Raw genomic sequence first — 24,634 nt, 5'->3', positions numbered from 1 at the left:
ACAGACAACTAATAACAGAATAATTAACAAATACCATTATTATTAACACAGGATGAAGTTATTCCTGTACAACAGCAACTGTAGGCTGGTGTGACTCATGGACCAGGGAAAATGCCAAGGGCTGTTTAGTAGAAGTATTATATGGCTGAAGAAATCCTCTCGGCCCCCTGCAGGCGAGGAGCCAGCACTGCAGGGGCGTGATGCTGCGGGGGATGGGCTGGCATGTCAGTCTGGGACATGCACAGGGCAGCAATAGAGTGTTATGGGAGACACTGACTGGCCATTTCCGTCCTGGATGTCCACAGCGGTCTGCAGGTCCGCGTTCCCGATCAGCAAGCGCAGGCACTCCGAGTGGCCGTTCGTGGCTGGTGGGGGAGGGTGGAAAGGTCAGTGTGTCGGCCAGTCGCATGCTGGTGGGGCTCACACACCCTTAGAATACTGGACCTACCTGCAGCGTGGATCGGCGTGCGCTTCAGGGTGAAGTCCTTCACCAGGATGGACGCTCCCTGGTTGATGAGCACATCCACGCACTCCACGTGGCCCTTGAAGGCGGCCAGGTCCAGGGGTGTGCGGCCCTGGCTGTTCCGGACGTCCAGGTCTAGCAGGGACTGAACCAGAACCTCCAGAGCTTGGTGGTGCCCATGATACGCCTACAAACATGGAGGGGGGCAGCCTTAAAGACACTCTCCCTCAGTGTCTCCAGGTGGTCACAGGTTCAAATTCCAGATTGCTATTCACCAGCTGGGCTTGGAGGGGGGACGACGACGACGACACAGGCCCCTCCCTGCTGCTTTACTCACCGCTAAGTGCAGGGGACTGACAGGGGCGCGGTTGTCAGAGTCGTTCAGAACATCCGTCCCCGAGGTCTCCATCAGCTGGGGAGAGGATGGGTGGTTGGGGGGGGGGGGGGGTTAAGCCACCGTATCACACTATCGAGAGCCTTTGTCTCAGATGGCCGCTACTTACCACATCGAGGGGCGTCTCGCTGGCGATCTGAAAGACAGAAAGGAGCTTTTCAGACATAAACACGCGGGGAGAAGACACCAGATGAAAAGGCACTGAGCTTCGTTATTGGATAACGTGAAGCAGCCAGCCGGAGCTCCTCACCAGCTCCAGGCACAGGCGGTGGCCGTATGCCGAGGCGTAGTGCACTGCGTTGTAACCTTGCTTGTCCCGGATTGCGGGATTCGCATCGTTGCGTAGTAAGTACTCCAGGCACCTAGGGGCAGTAGACAGCCGGCCAGTCAGACACCTGCAGGCAGTCAGATACATAAGCAGGCTGTTGAGGACAGGCACAGACGGGGCTCTGGGGAGGGACTCACTTTCCGTCCGTGTCAGAGGCGGCCGCGTAGTGCAGTGGGGTGCAGCCCCTCTCGTCCAGGTCGTTCACACTCGCCCCGGAGCCCACCAGGGCGAACAGGCACTGGTAGTTACAGTTAGCTGCAGCGTAATGCAGGGGCGTCCTGTTGACGCAGAGACATCGTCCTTCATTCCTCCAACACCATCAATCACCCGTCCACACCCGCGTTAATCTGGACAGGAACCGGCACAGACCGGCCAGCCGGCGTCACGGCGACGGACCGACCGGCTCAAACCGGCGCGCATAAAATAAATACGGTTTACCTTCCAAATTTGTCCTTCCTGTTGAAATCGGCCCCAGTGTTGAGGAGCAGATTCAAACAGTCCAGATTCCTGTGGGACAGGAAGGGGACAGTGAGTGGGCAAGCACGACATTTTACTTCATTAAAGATATTTATATTGCAACTTCCATTTTACATTTATGAGGCCTGGCAATTTATTGGAGGTTCTGAGAAATGGTTTATTATAAATGTATTTGCCCATTAACCTCATAGGAAGCACCTACAATGACAGCTTTCTTCAAAAAAGCCACGTTTTAAAATTTAATCATATTAGTAAGATCCCACTTAGACTGGACCAGCACCATTGTTGATTCCTGCCCTAAACAGGCACAATGCTGGTTCGAAAAGTCATCAAAAACCTCCCCCATTCCAATTCAGACAATTCTGCTAACCTTTCCCCATTTTTACTCATTCAACCAGCTATTGACATTCAACTTCAATCTAAAAGCAGAAAGAGTGTGACTTGACACCTTCCCAGTCAGACGCTGAGATACGATAGCAGCTTCTCAAAGGGGCTGCCATCTCGTCTAAAATAGATCTATTTAATCCATCGAACAGACGAATTAGAAAATAAACATCAATTCACCTGGCATGAGCACTTCCTGTTTACTGTATATCGAGAAAGCACAGCCCCTGAGAATAGCGGTGATTTTCAGGATGTTTTACCAAGTAGTGATCTGACTGAATGTGAAAACAGAAAAGGGGCAGGGAGGCAGTGACCCTGTCGGATAGGCGGACGCACCCTCCAGCTGCTGCCGCGTGTAAACAGGTCCTCCCGAAGTCATCGGGGGTGTCGATATCAAAGCCTGTGGGAGAGGGACGACACTGGCGGGTAAGTTCTCACCTGGAGAAGTCTGATACACAGCAGCATCAACAACAAACCTGGATCTGTGGCTGATTTGCTAATTAATTATTAATAAATGCAATATGGATGTCAGGACTGTTTGAGGGGCATGTCACGGGAAAGGGGGGCTGGTGTTCACTCACCGGATGATAGGAGCTTGCGACAGCAGTCTGAGAAGCCACTAAGAGCTGCCAGGTGCAGCGGGAACATGCCGTGGATGCCACGCCTACCAAGAGGCGGGGCCAGTTAACACCATGTGACACCCTACCCCGCATGCCTTGCAGCAGCAACGCTGATTATCACTCACTTGGTAGCGTCGGCCCCATTGGTGATGAGCGTGTTGAGCAGCAGCTCGTGGCCATAGCGGGCCGCGATGTGCAGGGGCGAGTTGCCGTTCTTGTCTTCACAGTCTATCTCGGCCCCTGTGGGTGTGACCCAAACTATCAGCATTAGAAACACAGGACCTGTGCCCCGCCTAGAGGATGGAGGGGGGATGACGGCTCAAGGGCGACTTTACCGTTCTGAATGATGGCCTGGGATCTGGAAAACCGGCCATGGATGGCGGTCATGTGCAGAGGAGTCTTCCCATCTTTACTCTGGAGAGAAAAAAATCCAGCATGAGTGCCATGCCACTGCACCCAATCAGGGACCTGCCGTGCCATTCGGTGCCCAATAAGGGACATGCCATGACATTCGGCGCCCAACCAGAAACATGCAGTATGATGCTGTGCCCAATCAGGAACGGATGTGTGGTAACAGTACAATGTGCCAGTCAGAGATTTGTACCTATTCCCCCTACCTACTTTCCACCTGTACAAAATCAGTAAAAATGTTCAATCACAAGTCCTCAGGTCGGTGCCAGAATCGTCCTTTTGTGTAGTTATACTGCTGCTACTAGGAAAAGCCAATATCCAATGGGCCCTTTTGGGATCGGGAAGCCCTGTCCTCATTACCTGAGCGATCAGGCTAAGAGTTTGCCGATAGACACCCAGGGGCTCCTATTCTAGGGCAGCTGAAGCTGATGTTCTCCTGACCCAGCTGCATGAGGTCACACGGTTTCCTTTCCAGAGACTTGTAGGGTGTTTCTCAATATGCGTACTTCACCGTACTTGTGTTCTCATGCACCCGTCTTACATCATCTTCCATTGCCAAAGACCAGTCCCAATACTAAGCACAGAAGCACAGAGGACAGTAAAAATTCCCAGATGTTGTCCTTACTCCGCCCCAGATATCAAGGGTACATTAGTTGCATCCCAGCCAAATGAGAACAATCCCACGATTCATTGCGCCCCAATGTTCGTTCTTGGGAGGCAAGTTAGCAAGACCGGTCTTGTCAAGACAACACGTACGATCGTGGCGTATTTGGTATTGAGAAACACCCTAAAAGTCTCACAAGAAGTAATGATGATGAGGTCATTTCCTGTGAGAGACACCGTCCTGCCAGACAGCAGTGGCGTACCTTGATGTTGACATCGGCGCCGTTGCTGACGAGCAGCTCCAGGCAGAGCGCCCCGTGTCGCGAGGCCGCTGTGAAGTGCAGCGGCGCAAAGCCCTTCTCGTTCACCTGGTTGACGTTGGCCCCAGAATCGATGAGCTCATTGACGACCACATCCTGCCCGTTGTAGCAGGCCACGTGGAGCGGCGTGTTGCCGTATGCATTCGGCTCATTGATCTGGAACAGGGAGACGAGGTGGGTTGGGAGGGACCTTCGGAGGTCACGCTCATTTTAGTGGGTGGTGGGGGGGCGAGGGGCGGCACTCACATCCACCCCCAGGTCCAGCAGGAACTTGACCACGCTGATCATGCCGCTGGATGCGGCCGCATGGAGGGGGGTGTACGCCTTCTTGTCCTTGCAGGTCACCTCGGCGCCATGATTCACCAGGAGCTTCACCACCTCTATATGGCCTGAAAGCCAGAAACCATTCAGGGCCCCCTGTCAGACAGGGCCACCCCAAGGCCAACTGAAGTTCTAACAGGCAGCACCAGACTCCTCACCCATATAGGCAGCCCAGTGGATCGCCCGGCGCTCCTTCTTGTCAAAGGCATTAATGTTGGCACCTCTGGAAAGTAGCAGTTTCACCATCTACCAAGGAGACGGGAGACTTACACTGAATACAGAGTGTCTGCATGTGACAGCAAGCGGCTTAACTCCGCACTAATGGCGTGAGGTTTGGGGCTGTCAAAAAGCCCCCAGCAAGCCATCTGCAGGTCAGCTCCTGACAAGAGGGATGGGGGGAGCTGAATGTCAGCACCCAAAAAACCCGTCTGTATCGGCTGGGTGAGTGAGTCGGGCCTATCAGCGCCCCCTCCTGTCAGGGAGATGACAGTGCGGGATTCCCTCCTGAGCCCGCTACCCTGGGAAGTCCCCACAGGAATGGGACTGACCTCCAGGTGGCCACTGAAGGCGGCGTGGTGCAGGGCGGTCCTGCCCGCGCGGTCCGACACGTTGACATTGCTGAGCTGCGGCACCAACTCCTCTGCGCAGTGCACTGCCTTGTTGGCTGCAGCTACGTGCAGTGGCGTCTGCCAGTTCTTGTCCCGTGCGTTGACATCGGCTGAGTGCTTCAACAGTACCTTCACGGCCTCCTGGGAACACGAGGGGACAAGGGAGGGAGATCAGGTGGCACATGACTCCCGTTCCGGCTAAGTGGATGGGCTCCGGGGTGGGAGACCGGAGAAGCGTGCGAATCAGCCAATCAGAGTACTCGGACACTCTCAGATACAGGATGGAGAGATGCATCACCTGCGAGTGTGACCTCATTCGAAGGCAGAGAGAAACAGTGAGTCTGAACTGACAGAACAGCACAGTGCCCCCCCCCCCCAGCCTCAGGCCCAAGCGGCCTGCTTCGACGTACATTGAGCACGCTCCGGAGGGAAGAGCAAGACGACACACTACTTTATAGTATTATAAAAAGTACTTCCCATGGTATATCCAAAAATCCAATAAATGACCCCTACATGACTGCTAAAACTGAGCCTAGTTAGTAACTCCCCTACAACGACAGCTCAGGGGCCCTGAGGAGGGGGACGTTGACACCCACAGCTAGAGGTTCCCCTCCAACCCCAACTGTCGGGCAGGAGGTGAGAATCAACACACGGCTACTTCCCCATTTTCAATGCCAAGTCCTACTGCTTGCTCCAGGGCATGTTCCATTCTCAAACATTACAAAGCATGTGTTAAAGCTACAAAGCATTTATGAAAGCCCTACAAACTCATTACAAAACAGAACATGGAGTGCTGAATATATACTTTTGGAAATACGCACAACAGGTAAATCGATAAACAAAAACATGCAAGAACCAGGATGCTGGAATCATCTTGAGCAGAAAGCTCCTACACAATTTCCATGTGTTTTGGTGCCTTTGGGAAAATCAGAGCACCAGCAGCGCATAACAGGTCCGTATGAGGAACGGGCTCAAGATGGGCTTTAAATACCCACAATGTCACAGCAAGGGCTCCAGAAGAACCTGCGGCAGCGAGCCGGTGCTGTCGGATCTGGGTCAAACAGTAAACTTTAAAGAAGAGCTAAGAGAATGATGGAAAAAACACTGTCTTAGAGCGAATTCAAATTCCTGTCTGCACTAGTCAGCCCCTCGGGGTATGAGCAGGGCGGAGAACATCAAACCCGAAAAGGGCTGGAGGTGTCCGAGACTCACCTAAGAGGACGATGAGAAATTTAACATAAACTAGACCTTGCAGGATCTCAACAAATGCCAAAGAGCTTTAAAATATACATGAAGCTGAGATAAGCTAAAGATCTCAGAAACAACCAGGAAGTAGAAAACAAGGCAGGCGGCTCGGTTGTATGACCTACAGAGCTCACTTTCTCTGTCCAATGTCACCAAAAATGTTGAGTGTTGAGTTTTGGCAACAGTAGCCGGGTCAATGATCAAGATATGACAGCTGCACAGAGGCTTGTGTTGAGTAACACATAATTCACTGATCTTTCGAAATGAGGGCTGATAATGTGACCTTGTGTGTGCGCGCGTGTGCACGTGCATGCGTGCAAACAGACCAACGGAAATACCTCACAGCAGGATGCCACGGCCCGGTGCAGCGGAGTCAGCCACTTGTTATCTTTGGCATTTACTCTCGCTCCTGGAAGGGGGGAAGGGAATGGAAGGGGTGACAGAAAATCTCCATAAAAAAACACAAAAAACAAAACAGAACAACAACACTACAAGCCGAGTAAATTGTCGTATTACAGACAAACCACAGCTGAAACATAACCTAACAGTGACGGTTTTTAGGAAAACCAAAGCAAATCCATCTGGCACCTAACCTCAGACACAGCACCCCAGTGTTAGAATGGGCAGTACTAATAATTTGGGACAAAGGTAATGGAGTAGACAATGAGCACCCAGCTGTGGAGACATTTATATATGTATTTTATATATGTATACACGCACACATGCACGGGAAGCTCTCCGACAGGCCTTGCTAAGAGCACGTGCTGGTGAACAGGCACAAGCAGCTGTTGACACAATCTCAGGCAGTAAAGAGTGCCCTGTGCAGGACACAACACTACAGCCCCATTTTCTAAGAAACTGAAAGCTGTACCCGTCACACTTCATGTCACCATTCCTGGGATGGTGGGGGGGGAGGGGGGGCAGTTCACACTGGACAGGGACATTGTGGATAGCCCTGGTCTGCAACCAATGCCTCTTAAGACCAACCACATGACCCAGGCGTCATGAAGACGGGCTGCTTCACCTCCCCGCAGGGACACACCTGACATGATCAGCAGCTCGATGATCTCCGAGTCGCCCAGGTATGCGGCGGCGTGCAGAGGTGTCCTCTTCTCGTTGTCCTGCGAAGACAGAGACGCTGTATAAGGGAGCTCTGCTCTTTCATGAGCAGGTCCATATGGACCGGGGCCAAATAGATGCAGGTGTTCAGCCAGGGCCAGAAAGGCGCAGAAAGTGGGCCAACGGTAACTTAGACGCGACTTCACAGCTCAAGGAGTGAGAGAATGAGGAGAAGGAAAAACAAGGACCAGGATAGTGGTCTACAGCAATTCTGGAACTTTTCACAAACGTTATTGGCAGCCCATAATAACCCATGATAACAGAGTGATAACACTAGCATTTTAACACCCATGTGGGTGTTGTATAATCATAATTAACTCATACTTAAATACCTATTCAGCAGAAATTCAGGTCTAATGACCAAAGTAAGTTCATGTATCTACGACAGTTTCTAGAAAAACTAAGATGAATTGCAGCATTTTTAAATGGGAGTCCAGGAAGCCATGGCAACGCTAAGCCATTGAGGAAAGGCTGGAGGGGGAAAGGGGCTGTGAACGGAACAGCACAAACTACTGTGCTGGCAGCAGCAACAAAAGTGATCGTAACATTCTGTTGTGGTGTTTACAAGAGCCTGATTTACTGAGGAGGATGTTTCCTCGAAGCCAGGGCTGAGCGGTGAAGGAGCTGACGAGCAAAAGACGGGATGCCCGTCGTTTGGACGATGATGGACCCGGCCGAGGCTGGCTGCCAGGTGCTGGAGCACAGAGCTCTGCACACAGCGTGCAGGGTTTATTCTCATCGGGGCAGGCAAACCCCTCCTTTGGGGTCAACATTTACATTCACAAGGCCCTTTGGCTCAGGAATTCCGTCTAATAGAACTCATAAGGAAAAAAAAAAAGAATTATGCAGTTATAGAGATTCCGAGACCGAACTGCCCATAAAATCACAAATGTTTAAAAACATCTGACTTCCATTTATGTACATTGGGTCTGTTATTTCAGGTGCTTAAAATAGCAGAATATTCCATGGTTGCATACATGGTTTTAACTCTGAAAGAAAACTTTACACCCGCATTCGACAATAAGAACCCAGTGCACAGACCTCCTCTAAACAATGCTAACCATCTAAGCCAATAGAGCCTTGGTTAGTCCAATACAGCCAAAATAGTGTTTATACAGTAGCGGCCGAGAACCGAATTACACTTTACAGTCACACTGCCGCTTAGCAAAGGCCAAATAGATCTGACCAAATATATATTCTTACTTCTTCCTCCAGTCATATCAAAGATGTCAGCACACTTTTCCGGCCCAGAAATGGAGGAGACTGACCAGAGGGGAGAAAAGGGTAACCCAGTCTCCAGCGAAAGACTTTACAGAGGAGAATGTTCTTCAAAATGCATCCAATTACCCTGTGCAGTTACCCTGAGCTCACATCTTTAGTCATACAGAGCTCACTTCACCAAGGAACTCATTGGGGAATGTTTGCACACCTCTACACCTGCGCAGTAACCAGGAGACTGTAACCAAGGTCACCCCCCCAAGCCCTGCACTACAGACTGACTATAATATAACACAACGCAAGTGATTTATCCATCTCTGGGGGGTCATTGAGTATTTTCCCCTCGTACCCCCTTCTGCTCTCCAGGAGAGGCACAGACACACATGTATTTAAAGGTGAGAGCAAGTCTGGGGTCAGAGAACAGGATCAGCCAACGTTCAGCAGCCTTGGAGTTAAGGCGCATCCTCAAGGGCCCAACCCTCCTCTGCGTACGGGACTGAAACCCACAACCAGATACCAGCCTGGAGCCCTAACCTGCCAAGCTATACATCACTCTAGTCTATTGAAGACTGACTGGAGAGATAAACACAAGACTCCTTCTAAGGTTTACACTTTAGCAGAAGTGGGTTTTGGAAGATATAGAGTGACCTATTTCCCCTGGTGTGACCATGGCTCTCTAACATATGCACACACAGAGTAAATACCTCTCAGCAAAGCACAGAAATAAAATGACACATGGCAATTATATTTGGATATTTTCAGCAGAAGACAGCGAGGTGTGGCTTAAGTGATGAAGAGAACGTTACCTGTACATTGACATCTTCCTTCTTGAATATCAGGGAGCGGACTTCATCGGGATCCACATTAAAAATAGCTTTCAGGAGTGAAGGCTGAAAAGGAGAGAGAGAGAGAAGAGTTCATGGTTTTTACGTTCTGTGGGAGTGTGTTTCTATCCTGCTGCGGTGGGTGTTGTGCAGAAATACTAATCCAAACCTTCTAGGCTTATCGGCCATTTAGTTCTGCTATCAGTCACCCTTTACAGAACGGAAAGTAGATGGCAACAAAAACAACCCCCCCCCCACCATGCTGCACAAAGACACTCACAGAAAGTGGGGAAAATTCCTTCACCAGCTATAAAAAGCTCTACAGTTTTTGTGGTCAAAGATAGTGACAGGCACAGAACAAAATGTTTTTAATTACACATCAAATGAAATAATAATCAGGTGTCACACCTGGAATTTAAAGATCATGTATTTAAAACGGCTTGTACCACAAATTAATAGTTAAGCAGGTTTATCTGCAGCTGAATAGGTGAAAGCTAAAGGGATTCATTTGAAGGTGATACAGCAGTGAGTGGGTTGGTCAGAATCAGTCAGAGCCACAGGGAGTAAAATCCCCAGCGATGAATCACACAGGAAAACATCCGCCATGACAGCAACAAGCTCCTACAATCTGCCCATGGGGCTGAAGCCCATAGCAGGCTGGCTTTCTCAGACTGTTAATTTATAAATGAAGTGAAACATCAGGGGCAAAAGGCATTTTCCACAAGATCAGTACTATTAAAAAAAAAAAAAAAAAAAAAGATCAGTACTATTCTTCATCTGAGCTCAGTTGGGGGGCCAAACGAATTTGCTGCTCTTTTTTACAATGACTTCATGTTATCAAATTGGGGAGAAACGTAGAGTTACTGTAATATTAATAATCAACAAAGGCTCTACAGACAGACACAAGGTGCCCCTGCAGCAGGTCCCCTGCCAGCTCCCCTGAATCACATTCCAGGCAGTGGCGAGATGAGCTCGACTGCGGTTCTTCTCTGTGACGAACGCAGGATCACACAGTAAATCAGCCCAGCACGGCCTTTGCGCAACAGCGCACCCTGCAGGCCGGCTGACTGCGCCAACGTGCTCCGCTGTCACAGGAGATCCCAGCGTTACTCTGTCGGGCATCATTAGACGTCTCGGTTTTGATTTCTACACGCTCCATTATCAAAATGCATCCTGAAGAAGACAGGCGGTTTACAAACGCTGCGACATGACAGTGGGGTGGGGTTGTGTCCCACTCGTATGCTACGACTCCACCCCAGGACCCGGCACAGTCCTCAAGCTCCCTGCCTTGAGCTACAGCACCTCCTTGTGCTTCCTTTTTGCCATAAATAAAGCGCCTCGCACCTAAGCCTGCACCCCCCCCCCCATCCCACCATAACACTCCGTGCCTTTGGCAGGAGGATCAGCTCAGTTCGGTGTTAATCAGCCACAATGATTTATTCCAGACCTGCAGTCTGTGAGCTTTTACTCACAGGGCATTAGTGGAATTCTCCTGTCACTGCTGACTTTGCGTTTGTGTGTGTGTGTGTGTGTGTGTGTGCTCGCTTGTACGTCAGAGACACATGGAACCTGACTGCAGAGCACACAGTGTTCAAATGCCCTTAATTCAGCAGAAATGTGGCTGAACGTTGAGCTTCAAAACCAGCCTAGCTGAACAGCTCCTTGCCTTTGGCCACGATCCACAGTAACACATGATGGCCGTCATCGTGGCTGGCGTACTGAGACATGCTCCACACCAAATACAAACTGGACGCATCAATTTCTACTGGCAATACAAACTCAACCTTCCCCTGCAGATCAAACCCAAGGGACAAGAACCACAAATCATTTTTGATTTAAAAACGGTGGAGGTTAAGTAGCAAAATCCTACTAAAGGGTAACAATGAAGTCTTATGAGTCTGGGGGTCCAATTAGTCCGCAAAAACGTATAGGGACCCTGTTCTGTGGGGGATGGGTGTCATCCGCTTACAGGGCAGGTGGCCGGACAGCTGTCCTGTCAACATATGTTCCCAGAAGCCCGTTTGCAATCCCCTCACGTGTGCACTGAACACCTCCGCCCCAGGGGGACGCTGTCATGGACACATCTATCTCCTTGCCCGCACCATGGTGCCGTGAAGATCCTCACTAATGCTACTGGTAGCAGGCTACGCGAAGGTGGCTAACGGTGCATTACTGCCAACCCTAAGACAGCCGATTTGGTGAGAGGAGCGTGTCTAAATGAAGCTCCCTCAGAACAACGAGGAGGATCAACACTACGCCGGCCAGGACGCAAACCTGATCGTAACATGAACATCACCTTGATTCCTGATCAGAATATTAACATACGCTTTGACCAAGAGAACCAAGTCCAGGCTTTTAAATACGAGACAGCCCATTCCTGAACGGCTATAATTCTAATTATGGAGAAACACTGGAGCTGGTTGCGGACAGTGGTAAAACGACACCGGGATCTATTCACAGTGCCATGCACTGGTGCAGTGCGATGCACCCTGAAAGCGTGTGCAATCTCTCCTTGCTCACCTTGGCTTGTGCGGAGTCTGCGTCAGAACCGTGCTGGGGAGAGCGTGCTGGAGGCTCTCTGGAGCGAAAGGAGGAGGGCTCCACTTCCTCCTCCTCCTCCAGGACCACGATGCACACGCGGCTCATCCGCCCCTTCCGCCGCGGAGCCGCATGCCCGCGCGATGCTGCCGAATCCACGCAGGGGTGCGCAGGCAGCCCCCCAATCAGCCTGGACGACGGTGAGAGTCGGCGCGCGATGGCCGTCCTCCATTCATCCGGAGCAAGAGCTGCTGAAAGCAGCACTTTGGCTGGAGCCCAGCGATCGAGCTGACTACTACAACAAAGCTCTTCCTGTGTTCCCTTCAATCCCGCATGGAGGGGAGGGGTTTGAGCACACCGTTCACAGAGGCCGACTGATCCCACACGCACGCACGGACACACACACACACAAACACAAACAATCAGCACAGCAGGTGACAGGAGAACCCTTTAGCCGTGAAGAAACAGGACACCGGTGAGAGAGAGGCAGAGAGAGGGGTGGGGGGGGAGAGAAAGAGAGCGAGACAGAAGGAAAGAGGGAGAGGAACAGAGAGGGATAAAGAGAGAGAAAGAGGAAAACGAGGACACAGAGAAGGCAGGAGAACGAGTGAGAGGGACAGAGAGGGAAAGAGGAGGAGGAAAATGAAGAGAGGAGGACAGGAGAAAGAGAGAGAGGGACAGAGAGGGAAAGAGAGGAGGAGGAAAAAGAGGACAGAGAGAGAAGGACAGGAGAGAGAGAGGAGGAGGAGGAGGAGTAGAGAGATGAGGAGAGAGAGTGGAAGAGAGTGCTAACGGAAGCAGGGCAGCAGTCACAAACAAGCGCTGATCACATTTGTCAGCGTCAGGATTGCACACGCAAGGTCGCTCTGCAGTTGCGATGTAGCCTCTTTGAGGTCACCTCCCACCTGACAGGCTTAAATAACACAGCTCCCCCTCCCCCGGAGGCACACTGCAGGCTCCTGAGAACAGAAGCTCCTGGGATGCTCGAAAGGGAAAGCAAGAAAGAGCCGGGGGTGGGGGAGCTTTCTGATCGATGAGCAAAGTGAAAGCTGCACTGCTCAATGTGCAACGAATGACCTGATCCTCAGCCATCCCCGGCGTTCTGGTGGAGTGTGCCTTTAAAATATCCCATCATGCTCAGAGGTAGACCTATGGTCTGGCAGAAGGGTTCCGGCAAGCAATACAAATAACAGTCTGTAATTGAGAAAATGGCTGGGGTTGTTTCTCCCACTGCAAACTGGAACAGACAGACACTGTTCTGAAGGGGGGGGGGGGGGTTAGCCCCCCTCCCACATCTAACTACCAGCATATGAAAGAGAGGGGCGGAACATTCCAGGCAGCCACAGAAACCCATTAACTTTCCACTGGATTCTTCCCAGACGCCAACAACCTCCAACAGCACAATTATCTCTGCACGACAAACCTGCCTCAGCTGTCTCTCCCCCACCTCCCGCCCCGCATCTGCAATGTGCCCCCCAATGACCATCCTGGGACCATTCATCCAGTGTCTCCACTGTAAATCCACTGCACTTCCATACATCACGAGTGTCTTCGTGCAAAGATGAAAGGGAATCGCTCACATTGCTTTATGTTAAGCAGCTTTGTGTTCCCCCCCCACCTTATAGGGGACATTTTACTTGAGTGAATCAGGGCCTCGTTGCAGGCTGTTACCACTGTTGCCCCTACTGAGACATCGGCAATTTTTAGGGGCCTGCAGCTCTTCAGAAACGAGACCAGAATGACGCATAAATCAGCCCACGAACCAGCCAGCTAAGGCTCCGTTTTGTTTACGTTAGAGAACCTACTTAAAACGCTAACAATATGTTGTCTGGACTATTCAGCTTCCTCCTTAATGAGGAACTGGAGGCTCTGTGTCAAGTTTGTCCAGTTTGTAGCTGATGCGTGAGATGTATTGATCTTCAAATGTCAGCCGTTGGGAGGACCCAGGAGATACTGACCCAAGAGACATTGACCAAGAGCCACTGACAGACATTATAAATGAGTATCAGTAACTTGCAGGTCATTATGGTGACACCACCATCAACACTAGCCATCTTTTCACAAGCACAAAGATAAACATCAAACAGCACGTACTGGATTCATAAACTGGCTCCCATGACAAGCACATGCATACAGACACAGATACAGACACAGACACACACCCCTCTAGGTCTAAACCAGATGGCACCACACCTTAACAAGCTGGAACATAAACAGATTCCAGAGGCCTCAGTATGCCATTTCAAACAGGCCTATGATCTGACAGCACGGGTCCTCACAGCATCATCACTCTGGTAACCAAAAGAGCCACTGCAATAATATGTAAAACTGGATGATAATTAAGACTGAAAAAATTAAACTAGACCTACTTTTTGGTCTCTGAGTGCAAAGACACACCAAGTGCGGCAAGCGGGACTGTGCAGTGTTGACATTACGCCCTGGTTTTGGTTAAAATGAAAAGCAGTGATCTGGCAAGGTTTTCCAAACATAGGGCCGAGTGGCCAGGCAAACATTTTCAAAAAAGCCAAAACGTAAATTTTATATTTCATATTTCTCTTACAGTTCTGCATGTTTTTCAATAAGTCTACTGCCATTTTTATCTCCAAAGGCTGTTAATTGTATCAACGTCACATTAATATTATGAATACTTTTTATATGCATACTACTAATAGATTCTATTTTTGCTTCAGAATCTATTTAATTGTAAATATACTGTGCATCTGCTGGTGCGTTCCAAACTAAATCTCATTGTACTTACAATGACAATAAAGCATCCATCCATCCATCCATCCACTAAGATACTACGGCTGAACTCTGAACTTTAAACTGCAAAATCTTCACCAGATTCAACATATATACACTTGAAGCAATTGCACTGGAATATTTTCCTCAGCTTCTCATCTATAACTGTACAATACATACGCAGTTTCTTGGTAAAAGATATATCCATAGTTTCATCATACAGTAGACAGACAACTGGAGAGAGGGTGATTACCTTCAACCTTCTTTGGGACAATATGTGCAAGAGATTGGCTGAACTTTTCTGCTGCTTCTTCAGAGGTGCATCTCACGGTCTCGCCCACAGTCAGAGAGATATCAGGACAGTTCAATTGGTTCAACAGGGGCAACAAGGCTTTCAAATTTAGTTATTGCTAGATCCTTATTTGCTATCCAGAAGGCAACTTCCAATGTACATAAAACCGCCACCTCGTCTTCATTCATTACTTTAGCCACAGCACACTAAAGACCCAGTCAGGGATTCAGCAACCACAGCCTGTTAATGGTCTCTACAGTCAGCATATCTAATATGGGTGCTTGTCTTCCAATCATATTCTAACCATGAATATTCCCTCAACTATGAACTATGAAACGATCTCTAACCTAGTCTTTTTCTTATTGGACTGCTTGATTTCATTGGTACCAGTCTGCGAGGAGCAGTCTCCTTCCAAGCATGATGAATCATTCATTCGCACTGTATTTGCAGCTACATCGAACATCACTGACAGCCGATCAGCCGAATTATAGTGAGTTTTTCAGTCATAGACTTTTTGTTTTTTAGGTCGGGAGCCTTAAAAGAACTCCAGTATTGAACTAGATTTGCTCCCTTTTTCCTGGTGGTTATCATTCTTTCTTGCATATGCAATGTAAGTATGGCTTAAAAATTTCTGCTTTCTATATGAACGACCAATAAAATTAGCTGAAGAGCATCAGCTGACACGGACACCCAGCAGGTTCTCTTACCTACCTGGGGGGTGTTCCACAAAGCACCATTTCTCACTTAGCTGGGTTAACTTAAGCTAGAAGTCATGATTATCCAATAGGAATGCTCCTTAGCTAAACTGTTATTGGACAATCATTACTTCAAGCTCAGGATGAACTGCAGGATCAGGGTTGCCTACCTTTGGGTTAAATGATGCTCGCAAATTGCCCACAAGTTTGCCTAGTCAAAAATGACACACTGTATAACCCATGTGTGTGATTTTTTTAATGTGCCATGCATAATTCTTGAGCACCAATGGGGTGAGTCATAAGAACATAAGAACTATACAAATGAGAGGAGGCCATTCGGTCCATCGAGCTCGCTTGGGGAGAACTTAACTAATAGCTCAGAGTTGTTAAAATCTTATCTAGCTCTGATTTAAAGGAACCCAAGGATTCAGCTTGCACTATGTTATCAGGAAGACTATTCCATACTCTGACTACACACTGTGTAAAGAAGTGCTTCCTTAAATCCAGTTTGAAATGTTCTCCCGCTAATTTCCACCAACTCGGCAGAACACAAAAGTGCTCAGCAGCCATTGTATTCTGGAGAAATTGTTAATATTCTTGGTCCTAATCGGGGAGCTCCGGTGATCTGGAAATGAAGAGCCCTGCCTCCGATAATAAAGGTCAGTGCTTATTACATCAACACCAAGGCCAGAAAGCCAGAGACCGAACACAGAGAACAATGATCTGTTCATTTATAGCCACCTAACGGAGAAATGCAATAGAACAGAAAGCTTCCAAGAGTGAAACCCTATAAATAGTCTGGAGACCCTTTGTAACAATGCAAGGGGTCATAAAAACATGGTGAAACCATTCTGTCTGTTGATAACGTAAAAACAACTGCAGGTCAAAGCTTGAAAATAACAAAGATCCACCACTTTACCACACTACTCCTACACATGTGGACGTGGGCACACGACCCCAGGGACTCAAGGCTCTAGTCAAGATTGTGCTGAAGTTAAGGAACAAAACCGGCTACAGAGTGCAAAGGCGCACCTCCAAAACACAGCAGAGGATGGATCACACAGTATAACAAAGGAGGTACTGATCCAGATAGCTTTGGATCCACACCAAATTGGCCAAAATGGACCCACTGGACTGAAATTCTTAGATGCTTTATTGTGATTTTATCCAGAAACACTTCTGCCAAATGTGGTGCCCTCCACTTCCTCGACACTTTCTAGTCTTTTGCAATTTTCATACCTTTTCTATTAAACAACCTGGACCTTGTACTCGCACACAAGCCAAACAAATTCTAGCAGCAATCCCTGCTGGAAAGCCTACTGTTGTATTACAAACAATGGGCTGTGGGCTAAATCTGCCACAAATGTGGCAAACTAAGTCCCAAGCATAATAACTGTAAAAATGTATGTAGGTATGATGCCACATTATAATTGTGGGGAGGAGGGATTTCACCAAACGGCAGAAACCGTAAACCAGATGGACTCCACGTACATGAAAGGAAAATTCTACAAGCTGTTCTATTACATCTAAGCATTTCAATCGCATGTTCAAGGCAGTGTTCAATAAATTAACAAGTACTTTTGAGCTGGCTACCTTGAATAGCAAGCAAAAGCCTTGGGGGGGGGGGGGGGTGACATTGGATGTCCTTCCATTGTTTTAGGAAGGAGAAACCTAAGCCACAAAAATGATGCGCTGGATCTATGAGAAAAGGTGAATAATCAAAAGTGAACACAAAGACAAACACACTTCTTTTACATGAACAAAGCCATTTCTATCATCAAAACTGCACAGAACAGTGTTTATGCAATTTATGGGAAAGGGCAGATGGACAGACAGAATAGCAGAACATATGAAATAGATTTTTTTTAATGGATGTAACAGTGGGTTTGGCAGGTCACGCTTGGCAGAGCCTGCGCCTCGCACTCCATCCTATCCGAGGCCCTGAGGAACTTAACTAGGCATAGTCTATCCCTCTTCCCTAAGACCTGAGACAAAGAAGAAGGTGTGCATTCAGGATACTCCCCTGCCTCACCGATGGACAATATCCTAAGCCAAACAGTCCCAGTCTGAGATACAGATCATGTAAACAGAAGCTACACACTGACCCCTATATCTGTCCCGTCTGGTATTCCGATATAAACTGGCAGCTCTGCACTGACATGCAGATACGCTTCAGTCGACAGATGGGGCACCGCCATTCGGCTGGTCAGAGCGCAGCACGGACGGGCCGGCTGTAACTGTTTAACGCCAGGGCTGACAAACCGAGCAGAGCTTTTACTGCGGAAGCGAGAGATAAGGAGGCCAGTAAGCAGACTCCTGAAAGAAATGGGGAACAACCCATATATCTAGAAAGCAGGAGGGAAAAGCGTCAAAGGATTAAAATACGAAACATAAATAACCAAGCACCATTTGAAAACATTCTACCTATCATGTTCCTGTATAATGGCTTGGGCTCAACTCTGTATGGCTAAAAATGTACTCAGTAAGGCATTTTAGCAAAAAGATGATTCAATTAAATAATAAGTGTTCCCTGGGTATTGGGGGTGGAACAGTTCGTATGGGAACAGGTCTGGGGGTGGCACAAAACACAGTTCTCAAACATACACCCCCACATCATAAGATTTATATTATATCACATTGTGATTATGTCAGCGGTTTCAGGCTCTAAGAGAGAAAGCAGATGCCCTCTAGAGGATGACGCAGACACAACACTGGTGAAAACCAGGGTGAATAATGAGCAGTTCTACCAATACAATAACAAATGATCAGTGAAGTAAACCTGCTAACCAACAGCACACCATAACCCCACAGCAAGATTCAAATCTTTGTGGTTACCATCAATAACTGAATCACCATGCAGGGCCAACTCTTGGGTTCAGGCCTGAGCTCTGTCCCATCTGAACCGGTTAACGTGAGAACTGAATCAATCTGTGTCTCTGACATTGGACAGATTTCACACTATATGCCCTCTATGCAACACATAAGCGACTGTCAGCTTGTGTCGGGTTTGCCAAGCTGCATTAGATAGGAGTGGAAACAAAGCAGAAACCAGCACAACCCCAATCTGATTTTGTCTGTCTCTGGAAGCAGTTTTTATGGTTCTCTGAAAAAGGGCACCTTTCCTAACTGACAACTAGACTATACACTGCATGCAAGACACAGGCTTTCGAAATGTTCAGTTCAGATACAGTAGCCAGTCGAGCCCTCCAATCTCTCAGAAAGGACTTTTAAATCACAACCTGAATTCACAAACCCTGGCTGCGAAAGATCGTCAGGCCCGGATTCTCCACGCATAGCCTACTCCCATCCGGCAGAGTGAGTGCCCATGGTCAGACCACGGCATGTGTGCGCACATGTCCTACGCGGCCCCTGCATACATCATGGGCCCCTAAGGACAAATGTAATCAAAGACACAGGATGCCCTGAGACAGCCCCCCGCTACCCTCTCCTCTGTTTATGGGATGAGCCTATGTTTGCTTTCACTGCTCTTTCAGAGACAAGGCCAGCTATTTTGGTTACATTTTTTGCGATCAGTTAGCAAACAATAGGTGAGATGGTGTAATCAGAAGAGGCTTTACTGGAGCGGCAGTGAGTTACAACCCCATGACAGAAGCCTCTTAACACAGTGACACACAAGGACAATTTAAAACAATAACTCATAAGAGATGATGGCCTCTTTTCAGAATAGTAAGAATCTTAAACCAACCAATAAGAATATCCATACTGTCTCCTCACAGCCGTTAAAGTAACTTCACTGGAACCTGTTTGAATAGTTGTCTATTATATTTTTATGCTTCTCAAGCTCTAATACGTTAATCTCCCAACAATTTGTGAACCTTCACATTAATTTTAATATCACTACTTCAACTGATATTTTATATATCACAATAGCAGTCAAAAATTTGGACATACCAACCCATAAAAAGGTTTATTCTCTACATTATAGAATTCTAAAGACATCAGAATTACAAAATAACATATATGGATTAAGCACTGACCAATAAAGTATTAAACAAAACAATTTGAAGGGTGGGGTAATTCTGTGCATGAGGACTCAAATCGCTGGGTCGGCATAGTGATCCCAGCCCTTGCGCCCTTTAGCAAGGCCCTTAACCCCAACTGCACCAGGCACTGGTTGACCCTACATTCTCCTTAAGGCATTTTCATGAGGTGGCCTCCTGGGATGCATTTCCAGCTGTCCTGAAAGGGGTCCCACATGTAGGCTGAGGGGTTTCCTTCACTCTCTGGTCAAACTCCTGATTGTGTGTGTGCACTGTTGTGTGTGTGATATTATATATATATATATATATATATATATATATATATATATATATATATATATACATATATACACATATATACACATATATACATATACACACACACACACACACACACAATAATAATACACATACACATGTAAACATATATACATTGATGTGTTTATAATGTAATATACTCCCATACACTACAGAACGCATGAATTCATTCATTCCTCATAAAGAATATCAATACCCTCAATCCATGATCATTCTTATCCATCACAGAAAGCAGGAAGGACCATCAGACTTCAGATTTGACCACATGGAATCAAGATGGATCCCATGTGATTCACTGCACCTCCTCGAGGTTCCTCACTACCCCACAAGGATACAAATAATGACTTCAGGTTAAACTGTCAGTAGGGGGCGTGTCCACCCAGAATGCATTTATCCCTGACTGGATAAATGACCTGGAAGACCTCTTCAGTGTACTGTAAACAATAACTCATTTTAGAAAATACAGGAGACCTGATTCTCTGCTGCATTCTGTCAGCTCTAAGTTATTAAGTGACAGATTAACTTGTAAAAGGTCATTTTTCCTATAAGTTAATAATAAAGTCAAATGTCACACCAAGTGTGTGTGTGTGGTCATACTTAAGTGTTTAAACTGCTTAGGAGGCAATCTTCCACTATTTACACACCTACTGCTGAGGACAGCAATACATCCCATTACATCCTGCTGTCAAATTAAATAACTCTAGTTTTAGGCAACACAGGTCCTGTTATAGTGGACCGTCCGCAACCATGGCGACTAAAATAAGCAAATACTTAACAAAAGTAAATAAGCATACATCATATTCAAATGTAGGTTCAGAATATTTCTGTTGAACAACGTGTACAATTTGACTAACAATGTATATAAATCATGCAATCAAATGCATCGTGTATACATGAGCAATGCAAACAGTGGGGGGAGCCTTCGGCATCTAGGGATGCTGAATTATCTTGTCATGGCAACGGCAGCGGAAGGCATCAATCAAGCTTGATCTCTCACTTGGCTGGCACGTTTAAAAATAATCTGTATTATAGCGCGCAAGTTGATTGTACGCATGCATAACACAACGGCCTGTCATGTGCACGTTATAACAGCGGGTCCTGTCAAATCAAGTCGCCCAGTTTAACCGGACAGTCAGACAGCCGTGGTGCAGCGGCACACAGCCGGTGCCGGGCCTTTGTCGCCGGCCGTGCTCACAGACCCTTTCGCTTCCTTGCTGTCCCCGTAGCCCGTCATTTATTGGGACACCAGGGCCAGCCGCCGAGCTCGGCGCGCGCACACCCCCTTCCACCGGACCGTTTACGGCGAGGCACAGCTAGCTGGGCAGCTAACCAAGAGGCTCATCCCCGGAGCCTCCATCGTCGCCGGCGAGTGACACACCGCGTCGGACCTTACCATTCCCTAGTCAGACATACCTCCCCGAATTGGCCCTGAAGTATTTTAAAGCCAAAACCCGCTAAGGTCTCAGAGTAAAAATAACAAGCAGCTAGCCTGCCAAGCTAGCCACCTAGCCAATTAAAGCATTAGCCAGCTAGCGCGCGAGGTAGCCGTTAGCAAGCCACCTACCTGGTCTCGGATTTTGAGAACCACCATGTTTCATGCGGATATCGGTGCGCTCCTGGATTTATCAGTATGATTCGGGGAACCCCCCCGGACTTCCGCGGGTTAATATCTCCAGCTTTATTTCAGTTTGCGCTCGGCCCGGGCTTCCTCTTTCCTTCCTGAAATAGACAAACACAGGAGGCACAAACTCCACAACATTACCGCCACGGTCACGCCGGAGTTACAAGACCATTGATTGGCTGAAGGGCGGATTAAACTCGCAGTAAGACTTCCGATGGTTGGTAGTTCTCTGCTGATGGACGCCAGATTCGGAGAATAAAGGGAAGATAGTGTCGGGACTGATAGTGATAGGGATAACAACTGGGTTTAGTTACCGCTACTTCGACGGAAGGGTTATTCCCAGCTCAGATATATTGCAGCTACTCGTCCAGCAAGCTTCCATACTTAATGTGCCACGCACGGATAACTTCATAGTCGAGAAGGAGAAACGTCAAAGTCTAACACCTAGTTTAATTTTGGTTATATAAGAAATTTAAAAATACCTTCTGTGAGAAATATATAGAGAGCATAATATATTTTAAAATCCTTAAAAAAAAATTTAATCTGATGTTCAATATTTTTGTCTCTTGAATTTTTCAATCGAAACACATCAATGGGAAAATGGCAGTCAAGACATTTATATTAATCACAATATAGGAACTTGGTTCGGGTTCCCGACGCTTTAGTCTGGAGGTATTGTGGGGCTACTGTTACATACACCGTTTAGGTGTGATTAAACAAGCATTTTGTTAACATCATGTCAGTTTTTATTTATGTGATTTGAATGAAAACCATACACCAGGTTAGGTTAATACCACAGACCATAAGGGAAAGTACCATGCTGAACTGAACTCGGAAGTGGTGACTTTCACATACCGCTACACTGCTTTATCATACTACCGTATAAATTTAGCCTACGTTAAATTGGTTTCTTCTACCGCCACATTAATTCCTATTACCATCCTATTGATTTCTATCACCAAATTACTTTTCCGCACAATTGGATTGCTGACTTCGCATTGGAGTGCACTGCCTACTGACATTTCGCTTGATAAAGACACGAAGGTTAGTTCCACCTCCTTCCTTAAAAAAGGACGCATGTGACTTTGAACCCAGTGTGTATGATTGATGTGGCACCTGGCAGGTTCCAGATGGAGTAAAAAATAGCTTCTGACTGTCACTGAATAACACTGACCTTTAGTGCAACAAGTTAGCCCAATGGCTGATGACAGTTCATGCGCAGACACAAACTGACATATAAATACCAACGGGCAGACATGCAGAAGCAAACCGCTTCACATAACATGACACTGCAAGGTACGTCTATAAAGTTCGAAAGTTTAGAGCATGAGTGCCATCTAGCGAATTTCTGTAAGATAGCACTCAAGTGAATAAACTTCCTATGAATTGAATACAAATGTAACATTAAAAATTTACGTAAGTTGAAAACAAAATAATAACGAAGCAATTAATTAAAAAGTTTATCTAAAAAAGCTGCACGATACAGTAGAGAACTGTAATATGTAGGGTTATATTGTGTAGTTGTTTGAAGCTTACATCTGAACATTAATTATTAAATAAACACGATTTGTGTGCGCTTCATAAAACTCCACGCATCGCAAAATTATGCAAAAGGAACATAGTAACTATATTAACAGGTGATGAAAAAATCAATATGGGTTCGTGGGTGCTTGCCAATCAGCATTTAGCAACGTTTTTCAGCTGCTGGCATGAAATGTGAGATACCAGGGGGTTTGGTGCGTTTGGCATGTCAGCTTTAAAAGAACGGATGTATGTGTCCTGCCCTCTACAATTCAATTCCGTATAAAGAGTTTGCATGCTGTGAAGCCCTGCCACCTAGTGGAATTATTTAGTATTGCTTCTTCTACACGCAAGTCATGTATACTTACATTCTCAGATAAGTTTAGTCAAATTTCATATTGCACAGAATTACAACATGAGGTAAATACATTATATTGATATCAGAATAACAAGCGGTACGTGAGTTTAAAAAAACCGACGTGAATTTATACGCGTACATATTGTCAGCTGGAAGGTCGTCAATGCAAAACATTGACTCGTGCTGAGGTGGGTTCACATGGACTGCTTACTTACGTCATGTATACCTCTCTCTTTGCATAATTAACTTGCGTGTTTAATTAAGTTTGACATTACAACAAAGATGAATGTTCCGATTTATTAAATTCCATCTTTTCATCCATCCTCCAAACGCTGCTCATGGGCAAGTTCTCAGGGCCGTCGTCAAATTGCCACGGTAAAACGGATACGCATAGGCACAAATTACTATTGTAACCACTGGGTGGCAGTATTGTGTTTTGTCCACACGTGTGAATTTTCTTCTATAGTACCAGTGTATCCTGCAGGCGAGCGTCGCCTGTCTTAGTGCGTCTCTTTCTGTTTGACCTGTCTTCCCAGGTGATCGTTATCCTTAAGTGTCTGAAATGCATTTTATGTCATACCACAAGATATTTTTGTCTACAAAGACTCCAGTGTATACGAGTAGGAAACAGGTTATCTAACAGGTTATGAATAGATATTATTGGCCTACTGGTTGACGCATTGCTTGGCAGCCTGCCATGTTGAACTGGTTGCTCTGATGATGTGTTAGATCAGAATTTGGTGAGGTCTGATCAGCAAAGCGACGCATGTCGTTGGCGGGTGAGATGCGGAAATTAAACGAATAGTCCACAAAGGCATGATCAGTGCTCAGTGATGCGCGCCTTGATCAATGTGAAAACTAGCCACCGTAGTGTGCTGGAGCACATCTGCCCTCCTCGCCGTGGGGGTGGGGGGGGTGGTGAATCGCTGCTTCAGGGAAGACTGAGGTCCGGAAGGACAGAGGACTGAGCTCTGCTGGAAAACGCAGTGGTGTGATTCACACCCGCGACGGCGCTCCAGGATTCTGCAGATCCCATGCATTACAAACCAGGAGGCAACTGTCACTTTGGAGTGGTGGTACTTTCACTAAAATTGTATAATATTGGCATTTAATGGATATCAGTTTCAAATTAAATTCAGTTATATTGGAGAGATCCAATACGCAATATTTTGATTTGGTAATTAAAACAGCGATAGAAAAAAAGTTCTCAAAT

At 47.1% G+C, this 24,634-nt stretch overlaps 1 protein-coding gene across 4 annotated transcripts in view; it reads right to left on the bottom strand.

Moving 5' to 3' along the window:
* Positions 1-21,745, bottom strand: part of ankrd28a (ankyrin repeat domain 28a) — a 28,156-nt gene extending 6,411 nt beyond the window's left edge. Inside the window, exons 1-19 of one of the 4 annotated variants that reach the window (XM_072706060.1) lie at positions 21,486-21,745; positions 9,318-9,401; positions 7,217-7,295; positions 6,513-6,583; positions 4,870-5,070; positions 4,480-4,567; positions 4,247-4,389; positions 3,944-4,156; positions 3,002-3,080; positions 2,792-2,906; positions 2,628-2,710; positions 2,383-2,446; positions 1,624-1,692; positions 1,323-1,463; positions 1,108-1,252; positions 967-993; positions 801-875; positions 449-650; positions 278-365 (exon numbers count right to left, since the gene is read on the bottom strand). In XM_072706060.1, coding sequence (XP_072562161.1) covers positions 278-365; positions 449-650; positions 801-875; positions 967-993; positions 1,108-1,252; positions 1,323-1,463; positions 1,624-1,692; positions 2,383-2,446; positions 2,628-2,710; positions 2,792-2,906; positions 3,002-3,080; positions 3,944-4,156; positions 4,247-4,389; positions 4,480-4,567; positions 4,870-5,070; positions 6,513-6,583; positions 7,217-7,295; positions 9,318-9,401; positions 21,486-21,512 — 1,994 coding nt within the window. In that variant the 5' untranslated portion in view covers positions 21,513-21,745. Of the gene's footprint in view, positions 1-277; positions 366-448; positions 651-800; positions 876-966; positions 994-1,107; positions 1,253-1,322; positions 1,464-1,623; positions 1,693-2,382; positions 2,447-2,627; positions 2,711-2,791; positions 2,907-3,001; positions 3,081-3,943; positions 4,157-4,246; positions 4,390-4,479; positions 4,568-4,869; positions 5,071-6,512; positions 6,584-7,216; positions 7,296-9,317; positions 9,402-11,855; positions 17,197-21,485 lie in introns of those variants that run through there. The other 3 variants (XM_072706061.1, XM_072706058.1, XM_072706059.1) reach the window with 3 other exon arrangements.
* Positions 21,746-24,634: the final 2,889 nt, after the last annotated feature.

Source organism: Paramormyrops kingsleyae, chromosome 23, assembly GCF_048594095.1.
Source record: "Paramormyrops kingsleyae isolate MSU_618 chromosome 23, PKINGS_0.4, whole genome shotgun sequence".
NCBI classification, from domain to species: Eukaryota; Metazoa; Chordata; class Actinopteri; order Osteoglossiformes; family Mormyridae; genus Paramormyrops; species Paramormyrops kingsleyae.
Note: the sequence above shows the minus strand (reverse complement) of the source record. Positions and strands in the feature narration are given on the sequence as shown.